Below are 12,114 nucleotides of genomic sequence, written 5' to 3' on the forward strand. Positions count from 1 at the left end.
AGTATAGTGATAACATACAGTCTGCCACATTCTTGTACGTTCACTCAGGGAACAAAGGATTGCTGAAATCTCATCAAATGGAACAATCTGAGAAAGCATCTCCATGTTTGGAGATGATGTTTCGTGGGTGGTGTTCTGGGAAAGACTCTCACTATGCTACCATCTGTAATGAAAAACACAGAGATGCAGTACAAGGTCCTGCGCTTTTCCAGCTGAAACTTCTTAGCCATGTAACAGTGTAGGACAAAAACGGAGTCAAACAAAAGCACCCCCCTAAGAACAAAGGACCCAAAAAAGCATGACCTATTTGGGAGGAAATCCTGCTTTTCCACCTTCATGCAGCTGCTGCAGGTGGCAAATTGCCAGTCTCTTCTAAATATGACTCTCAGACCTGAGGCTAAGTGATATGCTTTCTGTCCATATTATTATTATTATTTTAGAGTGGCTGAGGCTCCAAGAGGAGGGTGATTTGAACATCTGGAACTGCAGTAAAATTCCAGTATGCAAACCTAGAGAGACAGGTCTGATGTCCTCTGTAACAGCCTCTGTAAATGCTGGGTCTTCCCTTCTCTCCTGCCAATTTTTTGCTTTGGTATCCTCTCCACAAAAGTCACCAATTAACATCATCTTATAGTGATGATGTTAATTGGTAAGTCTATGACCTTCACTCCTACCAGGTGAAAGAAAGCCTGACTTTCTTACAAAGCATCTTCCTATTGAAATATTGTTCAACTCTTTGTTAAAATAAAAAAGCAATCTCAAGTCTCATCTCGTTTCCTTTTATTTTTTCTGAATCATTATTATCTTAGAGGATCATGACAAAAGCAGTATTGAAGTGTCACGTTTACAGACAGCTTTATCTTACCATTCCAAATTTACTTTAGATTTTGTTTGGAGAGATCTGAGAATTACAGTCAGATACTGTTCCCCTGTCTGTATTTGCAGCCATTTCCGCTGATGGTAGTGTCAACTGACTAACAATTCCTGTAGACCATTCGCTTGAATAAAGTGGCATAATAAGTAATGGACTGCTGAGATGACTTCTGAATGAAAAATTGATGGGCAATCATAAGACTGTTAATTTTTATAGATACACTTAGCCTGTCTTGCTCTTGCATTACTGCCTCCCACTTAGTTATGGCTGCATCTGTCTCCAAAGGCTGAGTCCTTCACCTTTATTGCCATACTGGTGAATCTCTTGTCCAAGATCATGTGGTGTGCTTTATTGAAGTACCGTTGGCATGTGTACCTTGGTAGCAGATTTGTTATAGGAGATTGCTTTTTTTTTATATTGTTTGTTTGTTTCTCAGTGCCAACTGTTGCAAGTAATCCTTTTTCTCTCTTTTAGGTGGCCATCACAGCACTGTAGTTGAACAGGGAGGGAAGGAGTCCCAGTAGGGGACCCACGCAGGCTTTTACAACACTTGAGTCTCACAGCTCTCAGAATACTCTCAGTTCCACAGTCTGATCCTGGAGAAGGCTGCAGTGAGCCTGGACTGTTGGAGAGGTCTGCAGTAAGGTTATACAGGAGCTCTACTTTCCTCTCCCATACCTGCTCCAAGGAATGGGGTGGAAGAAAGATAGCCAACGTACCTCTCTTCAAGTAGAGGCTTACACTGTTGTTAAGTTCAATAAAGGAACTATGTTTTCAGGTATTTCTCTTTAGTAAAACACCAAAACAACTCACCAGAAAAAAAAAATAAACAACTCCAATTGTAAGACTTTTTTTTCAGCAGTTACTTAGTTTAACCTTCAGTTGCCTGTTTAAAGAGTATCTATTGGGCTTGAATACAGTAGGCATCCAAGAATTGAACGTCTCAGACTTACTGTTAGTAAATGTAAATCAGCTTGAATTTATTTTTTGTTTAGAAGAAGAGCAAGCTGGGTGTTCTTCTTGCGATATGGTTCAGTTTCAAGAAATGTCAGAAAAGTAGATGAATAATGTGTGTAGCTTCAAATGAATCATTTTCTTGGCTTCATTAGTTTTATTAGCTGTTAGTCGCTCATTACATAGAAGGCAAATATTGGTATTGCATATTTTGACTCTTCATCAGCAAGGGCCACCAATATGTGTATCCATAGCACCTGATCTTCTTACTCAACTATGGCTGAAATGTGAAGTACATGCTGGTTTGAAGGCCAAATGGGAGCAGGCTTTCTGAGCTTCATCTCAAACGTGCAGACTGAGTCCTAGGAAACACCCCACAGGTGGCAGCAGTCTGGCTGGAGTCGTAATGCAAGTTTGATAAAATTCCAACGCAGATGCTTTCAGTCTGACCTGGAACTCATTGCTGTGCTTGGGAGCTCAGCTGGAGATGTAGCTGGTTGCTCTGTGTATCCTTCAGGTGGGCTTTACTAGGCTTTGCTTCAAAGTCTTGCCAAAAGCCGCCGTTCGAAGCATCTTACAGCACGCTGAGGCAGCGGGGCTGCGGCTCGCGGTGCCGCTTCTATGGCTGCCAAGTTCCACTGCTGAAACTATACTTTTTTATCAGGTCCTGTTTGCGTCTGGCAAAGATCTGTAGACACAACATCATTAACAGCAGTGCATATTTTCACAAGATTTACCTCTTCAACACTTTTTCCAAGTTAGTAAATCATAGCTTCTTTAATGTCCTGCTGGCTGCGTGAAAAACAGGAATTTATGTAACAAGCTCTGGGCCGCAAACCTTTTCCTGTTAGGAAAATTTTTTTTTTTCATTGTTGGCAGTGTTAGGAGACAGCTCTGTTACTCAAAGAGTGACCTCAGATGTCCTCAGTGCAATAATACCAGATTATAATATTTTTGATGACTAAGGAATAGCAGTAATTTCTTAAATATTTAACGCTTCTCTTGCAGAGAAAAGAGAGTTGAGCACAAGCAGAAGATTTTCACTGCCTGATGTTTTGCATGCCTTATATGCTTATTTTCATAGTAAACACTCAGCCTAAGCCAACTGGGTATGTTTACAAAATACAATAAAAAAACTGAACTGGCGCAGGAGGTTTTTCAATCAACAGACGTGCAGAACAACTTTCTTGCGACATTGCTAACTCTGGAATTGTGTCAGCCTTTAATTCCGCTTTGGCCCTACAGTGAAAACAAAGGACTGGCGGGGCCAGCTCCCTGCACTCCTCAGCCCTTCCAACCACAGCCACGGGCAAGTCCAGAGAAAGATCTTTGGGCTTGCCCTCCTGAATTGATGCTGACACTACATTACTATGATGTCCGGTCAGGCACGGGGTGAGCAGATGCTTGCCTGGACCCCCACGAAGCACTGAGCACCACAGGCCTAAAGCTATGCAGAGGGGAATTCCAGGTGATGATATTTTTATGGAGCTGCATGTAGTGAAAATAACATTTCAAGGTTTTGTCACTGGATAGGAGATGAGATTTTGATTGCAAAGTTACTGCAGCGAAGAGATACAGTCCTATTGCAATTAGAAAGATTGGCTTCCATTCAAAATTGAATAAGGAAATGCTGAATTGTTGCTGCTGGTGTTGATTTAACTGGGAAAATTTGTTAAATATGGTTCTGTGGAGGGGAAGAAGAGGTTGGAAAGGCTTCTGAAGTTAGTCAGACATTTTGACTAGCTGTTGGGCTGGCTGAACCATGAGCTACCTTGATGATGTATTCTGCCATCTTCTGCTCTCCAGGGGCACTTAGTGACCCATTTGGTGTGAGGTTGTGTTCCTGTGGGGACATCCTCAGGGTGTTGCAGTCTATAAGATGTTAACAGTCTCTGGTCCAGGACTGCTTGCTGCCTTAATCTGCTGAAGATTAGCCCTAAAGTAACAAATTCCTGTTGGGCTCTGCAGGTGGCCAGGCCTGCTATCGTCGACTGGCTTTCCACAATCCACAGTATGCCGTGGCTGTGGCAGAAAATTTGAGCCTCTGATCTCTGATTTGAGGTAGGGCCCACAAGGTGACTTTTTGCACCTGACATGGCTCCTTATGGCTGTTGATGCTTTTCTTCTATCAGCTGTATATATTGGGAGTGAGGCAAGATGTGCATATTGGCAGTAGCTTTGAGAAACTGGATGTGCGCGGGAGGGCATTTAGGATCTAAGAGGTGAAGGAAGACCAACTTGGTATTACAAGACACTTGTTAACAGGTCAAATTGTAGGATTAGATTCTTAATTTCTTTTCTGGTGAAGCATAGCTGGTGACTTAGGAGATCATGAAAAGCTTCAGTATCCCCTGGTCAGTCTTGGCACAAAATATCTTGTGCCCTCAGGTATTGCATGAGTCAATGTTGCATATTAAAATGTTGATTTTGAAAGAACAAGATGGTTTTAAGACTGAAGTTTTAAATGCAAGTTTGTCTGTGCTATTTGCATTCCTTTGTCCCTTGTGATTTCTTAGGCATTTAGTTATCTTTATATACAAAAACTTAAACCTCGATTTTCTTTGTGTTTTTGCATTTGACAGAAGTCATTTAAACTTCACTAACGTTTGTGACAATATACACATGCTGGCATGTTTGTAGGGTTTAGAGAAATGCGTGATGAGATCCCATTACAAGGACCATAAAACAAGATCTAATGTTTCTCAACGTTGCATAAAAGAAATCCCTAAAAGCTTTCAGGTTCAACTCATTAGAGTGAAGCTGATAATGGGATCTTCAGTGGGCTTTTTCGTCTTCCGATATATTTTGCTTCCTAAATCTTGAACCTTGATGCTGAGCATCTTCTTTTATATAGCTGAATGTTATGCTGGGAAACACAGGTATGAATATAGCATTTGAAAACTAAGCTGTATGTAAGAGGTCTCTCTTTAAATGCCGCCAGAAATGCAACCTATATTCTTACACCTTATTTTGTTTTTCAGAATTCAATCCGTCACAACTTGTCCCTGCACAGCAAATTCATCAGAGTGCAGAATGAGGGAACAGGGAAGAGTTCCTGGTGGATGCTCAATCCTGAAGGAGGAAAGAGTGGCAAGTCTCCTAGGAGGCGAGCAGCATCCATGGATAACAACAGCAAGTTTGCAAAAAGCAGAGGCAGAGCAGCCAAGAAAAAAGCATCTCTTCAATCTGGTCAGGAGGGAAACGGTGACAGCCCTGGATCTCAGTTCTCGAAGTGGCCTGCAAGCCCCAGCTCTCACAGTAATGATGACTTTGATAACTGGAGTACATTTCGACCTAGAACTAGCTCTAATGCTAGTACAATTAGTGGAAGACTTTCTCCTATTTTGCCAGAGCAAGATGATCTTGGAGATGGGGATGTGCACTCCATGGTATACCCATCATCAGCCACCAAAATGACTTCTACTCTACCCAGCCTTTCAGAGATGAGTAGTTCAGAGAACATGGAAAATCTTTTGGATAACCTTAATCTTTTGTCACCTAATACGTCAATGACTGTATCAACCCAGTCGTCATCTGCTACCCTGATGCAACAAACACCAGGTTATTCATTTGCATCTTCGACCACAAGTATATGTTCACCAAATCCAGACTACAGGAAATTTACGTATGCTCAAGCTAGCATGAACTCTTTGCCCCAAATTCCTATGCAGACTCTTCAAGACAGTAAATCAAGCTATGGATCGATGAGCCAATTTAACTGTCCTGCAGGACTTTTGAAGGAGTTACTGACTTCTGATTCTCCTCCGCACAATGATATCTTGGCATCAGTAGACACTGGTGTTTCCCAGGCTGGTGGCAGGGCACTGGGCCAAGGTGTACTGATGGTCACTAATTCGGTGATGCCAGCTTATGGCAATCAGCCACCTCACAACAAAATGATGAACCCTAACGCCCGCCCTCACCAAGGACATAACCAGCCAACACCTGCAGTTAATGGCCGTGCCTTGTCACACACAGTGAATCCCATGTCACATACTTCAGGTCTAAATCGCTTGTCGACAGTGAAGACTTCGTTACAAGTGCCTATGAGTCACCAGATGCAGATGAATGCTATGAACCCGTATGCCCCTGTTAACAGTTGCAACGGCTACGGAAGGGTGGGAATTGTTTCCCTCCACCAGGAGAAGCTTCCCAGTGACTTAGATGACATGTTAATTGAACGGTTGGACTGTGACATGGAGTCGATTATTCGTAATGACCTAATGGATGGAGAAACGTTAGATTTTAACTTTGACAGTGTATTGCCTAACCAAAGTTTTCAGCACAGCGTAAAGACAACCACACACAGTTGGGTGTCAGGATAGGATGTAGTGGGAGGTAAGCTGTGCTTTTTATAATAAATCTGAAAAACAGCTTAAAGGGAAGAGAGATGTCAAATGCTTAAAACCTGGGCGATCGCCTTTGTTGGCATGAGAAGTGCCTCTGTTCCAGTCAGTGATTTTTTCAGTCCTTTATTAGTTTGTAAATCAGGTTTGCACTGGTGCACTGAGATCGCTGTGTACCTCTTTCTCCTACTTCATTTGGACTGCTAATATTTTGCCATTAATATTTTGAACCAAAAAGTTTCTGGTAACTAGTAATTAATGAAAATGTTTTCCCCCACTTAATCTATTTTAAAGCTAGTTTGAACGTATTTTAATAGACTTCATCTTTTGGTGTGAATGTTAATTTGTTGTTATTGTTGTTGTTTTTTTTTTTTTCCTAGGCTACGGTTAAATTCTCCAGACTTGTCTGACAGCAGGAACTGAGAAAAGCAGTACAAAGATGTCCTTCACCTTCCTTTTTAATTTTCTTGACAAAGCTGTGCGCATACACTAGCTTTTTTTGGGGTCTTTTTTTTTCTTTTTTTCTTCCTTTCGTCAGAGTTGGCAGCAGACTGATTATTTTCCTGTACAGGATGTTTGCCCAAGGTTTGCAGGTTATGTGCTGCTGTAGATAAGAACTGTGCCATTGGAAATTTCATTACTCTGAAGTGCCAAATTCACTACACCATATAATCACAGCAAAGACTCTTACTTACATCATGTCGTGCTTTCGGTTTTGTACAGTATGATCTGTAGAAGAATTGTTTTTTAAGACTATCTGTTTTGGTCCAAGAAAAGTTTATAAACTTTTGTAATAATACTGTGATGATCTCATGCCCTACGTAAGTTTAACCTTCATTGATGTTACCTGTGTTCTGATGATTTGAGATAACTGTGGACTTGCCTTGCAGCAGTACGAACTGCTTCATTCTACTTAAAATTGTCACACATTTCATATGGGAACAGAGTAGCCGGTTTATATGATCCTACTAAACTCTCTCACTATTCAAAGCAAACAGTAGGTTAAATGCCATTTGATAAGTTACCTGTATTCATGTAAATTTATGCAAGAATATATCTGGATTTAATTGTCAGACTAATGACTTTGTTGTTGGACTTAAGATAATTTTTGGAATACTTTCCAAGCTATTTTTCTTATAATTAAAATCTACTTTTGTTACATAGGCAACTTGAAAAATAATTCTGAGATCTGGCAGCATTCATAACCTCTTCATTTTGTACAGTATTTTAACTGGATTAAGTACTTGTTTTTATAAATTTCCCTAGCACTTGGGAGTGCTAATAAAGGAAAAGCTTAATAAGTATATTGAATACAAAACATTTCTGTCCCTTTTTTGTTGTGTGATGTATAAAAATAGACAACTTTATGTTTAAGAAATATTTAATCAGTTTTATATATGCATTTTTAGAAACGTCATCTGCTTCTGCTATCATTTTAACTCTGACTACCACAAAGTGTTAAGTACTCACTGTTAGATGCTTGTACAATGCTTCTTCACACTTATATTTATTTCATGGAGGTCTCATAATGTTTGTACACCTGAGAGCAGGACCATTTGGAGAAAATTCATGATTTTGATAAAATTAAGGACAAAATTGATCTTTTTCTTATTGGCACTGGTTTTAGAGTCTGTCCGTGTTTCTGTCAGCATATAGTATAACTGAGGTGTCGAAAGTGCTACATTTTAATGGCAGGCTAAACCTTGCATGACACCCCACTACAGGAAAAAAAAAAATTACTTTTTTTAAGTAAGAAAGAAAAAGTAAGTGGGAAAGTTATACAAACACAAGAACCTTGGGATAGGGGTGAGTATTAATGATAGAGGCATTGTTCCTGTGGAAACTCTTGGTCTTGTTTGAGAGGCATATTGACAGCTTCCTGAGGATTTTTAGGGTTGGGTCATTGATAAGAGATTTCTCTTTTTTTTTTTTTTTTTTGCAATTAACAAGGCAGTTTTCATGGTTGTGTGGAGCATGGGCCTCACCTGTCTTTCCATTGGTCTACACACCATTTGTGTTATAGAAGTCTTTGGAGCTGACGGGACAAACAGTTTATGTGCTGGTAGAAGAAAGAGAGAATAACGTATTTTCACTGATTATGGTTTTGTCTATGATGCTCACAACTGGAAAATTTTCTAATTGAAACTCTGCTTCCCTGTAGTGATGCTGTATGATGGAGAAAAAAATGGGATGTGCCAAGAAAATGAAGTTCAGTAACAAGCCATATATTTAATGATCCTGTTAGGACTTTCCTAAGACTCTGCAATGCATCCACTGATGTGCTAGCATTTAGCACCCTGTTGGGCTTAAATCACTACTAACTACAGCTACCTTTTTAGATATCTAATTACAGTTGTCAGCAGTTCCAGAGGTTGACATTAAGCTGTCCTGTGTTACAGGATCTCCCCCAGTGTGATAGTGATCTTTGAACTGTTGAGCATTAATTGTTTGTGGTGCTGAAGCCTCAGCGAAGCAGCATGCTTTTATGGCCAAAAACTTCAACTAGCATCATCACCATCAACTTCACATTCTCTAAGACGTGATGGTAAATCCTGGCGATGGGCTCACACACGAGTTTCTGAGGTTCTTTCTTTCTGCTGCATGCGCAAAAATGTTTGTTCCCAAATGGGGATTGATAGCACAGTTCAAGGTAGGCACAAAATCCACCTTTGTGCGCAAAGAAAGCAGTGCTTAACTGTAAACTCCGTGGGGTTGCAGCTAAATGTGCTACATTTAACAATATACCTCCTGTTTATTATTTACTGCTACTGTACAAATTCCTAGATGCAGGTATTTTCTTCCTTTCCTATTATAACTATGAATATCATAAATGTAGCTGTCCCCGAGTTACAACAGTCTGTAGGAAGCCCCTTTTAATTACTGAGAGAAAACAGTTGTAGATAATCAGAGGTTTTGGTTCGTGTGGTCAAACTTAATTTCTTTTGCATGGTGCCATTCTAATATTTTGCAGTTGTAATTCTGGAATACTGTGAAGTCTGATGAAGGTGTTGTCTGCCTTGAAAGCAAACATTATGTGACCTCTGGTAATAAATCCTTTTCCAGTAAAAAGTATCGAGTTTCTGGAGTAACTTAGTTTGTCAGAATTGTTGTAAATGATTGGTTTGTGAATTGTGCGGATGATCTTACCTATGCAGCCTTGTTTTTGACTTTTCTGGTTTGTACTGTTATTAAAAGTTTATTGTATTATAGAGCTGTTCAGATATTTTAAATATAAAGATGTATTGTTTCCATAATATAGCTATATGATATATGTTTAGGTAGTAGATGCATTAATTGGAAAGCTCTGCTTTGATAAACCGACGATTTGCCTACACTTATAAGCAAAAGTCACATTGCTTATTATTGGCTTAAGTCAACAGAGCGTCCCTAAGAAGAGAAGGTAAAATTGGACCAATTATAAAACAGTATAAAATTTGCACTTGTTAAACCACTGGATGTATGTTAGTACTTTTTTATTTTTTTACTGATTTGAAATTCCTATTTTCATGATGAAATTGCTAGGATCCTTAATTTATGACTGATTTTAAATAAGGTATTCTCATTATTATTATTATTATTATTTTGGTAATCATAATGTAAGATGCAGCATGGTTTATGCAAACAGAAAGCAAATTACTTGGCATTAAACCTGGCCTCCTTTTCGAGGGTGTTCCACAAACCAGCAATATCTGGAGAGATTGGCATGTACATACCGCTAGCTCTACTTGCGAGTGGCGTGACAGCTCTTCAACGCTTCACTGCTCTGACTTAGTCACACTGCAGAATTAAAATTCAGACGTGGATATTTTCAGAAAAGTGCCTGATGTACTTCTACAGACACACGAGAACAATCCCTGACAGTTTGTTGTATAAAGCCATAAATGTATATAAATTATGTGCAAAAGGTTTTGTGTCCTTTCTTGTATACGGAGAATGAGATTTGTACCAGGATTCTACTTGTGATTAGTAATCCTTCTGCTCAGACGTTGTCGTAATCACTTTCCGTACCGCGTAATCTTTTTAATGATGATGATCCCATTTGGACAATCTTGATGGCATTAGCAATTTTATATGGAAAAATACCTCATGGTACCCAGTCTTGTCAGACAAGATGATACCATATTAACAAGCAAACACTAACTGCAGAGTAGTTAGACAAAATTTCCATTACTTGGTATAAAGGAATTTGTCTCAGAATTGCTTCTGGAATTGGAAGTGTGGCAGGTACAGGAACCTACTAGGGCTGTGTTACAAGTGTTTTATCACAGTGTGCTAAACAAAACTTGTTTACAAGTCTTTGAGACTAAACGCAAGAAGAATCCATGCCTGACTCTTAGTGCTCATGAGAGATTTTGTGTAGAGGCACTTTGTTACTGGAAGCTGCATTGTGCAGCACAGACCTGGTTGCCAGTGCTTCAGCAAGCCTAGTTCAGAGAAAATGGCAAAAAAGTCCTGAAATCCTTTTGGAATGGGTATTTGTAAGTATAAGCTCTTAATAAAATTGCTATGACATGAGATGGTAATTAGTGTATCAGAATGTTATGTAACGCATTGTTGAAGAAGAAGAAACCTGGGGATACTAGCATCCATCAAACTGCAGGAAAAAAATTAGTCTTTCAGTCCAAATTACATTAGATCCTAATGCTATTAAAGCGGGAGGGAGCCGGCTCTGGAGAGCCATTTTTCTCTTTTCTCTGCCCCTTCCATTAAAATGAGACACTTCCCAAAGGCCTCTTGGCCCTTCTCCCCCGTTTTTTGTCTCTCACTTCCCCTTCCTTCCCAAAGTTCGTGCTTTCCCTACAAGTAAGAGTTTCTTTGCCGAAAGTTTGTGCCATGTAGGCCAACCTGCACGCTGCTTAACGCTGTGGGAGCGCTGACGTGAGTGGAGAGAGCAGGAACATCCAATTTTTAGTTTTTTTTTTTTAATTTAGATTGTGTTTCAAAACAGAGCTGGAAGAAAGGAGGAGAGGCTGCCAAAACAGGCAGCCAACAACACCCACGCCACCATAGTCTTGTGAGGCCCAGATCCTGGCTTGCCTGCAGGTGGGGAGGGAGAGGGCTGGTGGAGAGCTGCTTCCAATGAATTGCTGGCAAAAAAATGCCAGTTTGATCTTAAAGTGAGCATAGGTAGACCTAAGGAGAGTGAAAGAACGCCAGAGTACTGCTGCACATAAAAGCAGACGACCTGAAGATATTTTAAAAACGATTTTCCCTTGTACTTTACAACGTTGCTTTAGCTTTGCCTCTTTTATTTTTGCACGCTAGGGGAAAAGCATGGAGTGGAAGGTGTCTTCACTGGTGTTCCCAAAAGCCTCACTTCTGGAATGAGAAGACAGTTAAGATCCAGAGATACACTGTCTGAGTGTTTGCAAAGCCGTTGTTGGAAAGGATGTGCATCTAATTGGTACATGAGTAGTTACTGCTGTCGGGAGAGATAGTCAAAGCTTGTCTCTTGGGAAGGGACTGGCTAGCAATTTGTGCCAAGCTGGCAACAAGGGATTTGAATCTGCTGATCAAGCATACAAACCTCAAAGCATCCTTGTGCTCTGAGTCAGTTCTGCATCAATGTAATAAACACGTTTTTGTGCAGAAACATCAGCCTTTCTGTCATGTCAATTGATAATCCAATTAAAAGTACAAATAGCCTTAGATGTTGCAGCTGGCTGTCATGCAGCTGGTGTGCAAAGATGGGTTTTATGAACACCCTGAGAAGGAGAAACTTACACGGAGCAGTGCCTATGGTCATGACCACTGTTGGAATTGCATGCAAATCCCTGTTCATTACCTGCTTATGTTTTTGCCTGGGGTAACGTTCTGGCATATGCCAAAATGATAGCTAAAATGAAGAGGCAGGGACAGCGCCCCATCTTATTTTATTTTATGTTTTTCTACTTGCTGTTGGGCCCTGAGGCATTCAGAAATTTTGCATGTGTTTTTTTT

The 12,114-nt window shown here is 40.1% G+C and overlaps 1 protein-coding gene across 1 annotated transcript in view; it reads left to right on the forward strand.

Annotated features, from left to right (window-relative positions):
- Positions 1-10,689, forward strand: part of FOXO1 (forkhead box O1) — a 60,058-nt gene extending 49,369 nt beyond the window's left edge. The window contains exons 2-3 of the mRNA XM_031615784.2: positions 4,810-6,166; positions 6,555-10,689. Of these exons, the coding sequence (XP_031471644.2) occupies positions 4,810-6,153 (1,344 nt within the window). The 3' untranslated portion in view covers positions 6,154-6,166; positions 6,555-10,689. The remainder of the gene's footprint in view (positions 1-4,809; positions 6,167-6,554) is intronic.
- Positions 10,690-12,114: the final 1,425 nt, after the last annotated feature.

Source organism: Phasianus colchicus, chromosome 1, assembly GCF_987193195.1.
Source record: "Phasianus colchicus chromosome 1, bPhaCol1.hap1.1, whole genome shotgun sequence".
Taxonomy (NCBI): domain Eukaryota; kingdom Metazoa; phylum Chordata; class Aves; order Galliformes; family Phasianidae; genus Phasianus; species Phasianus colchicus.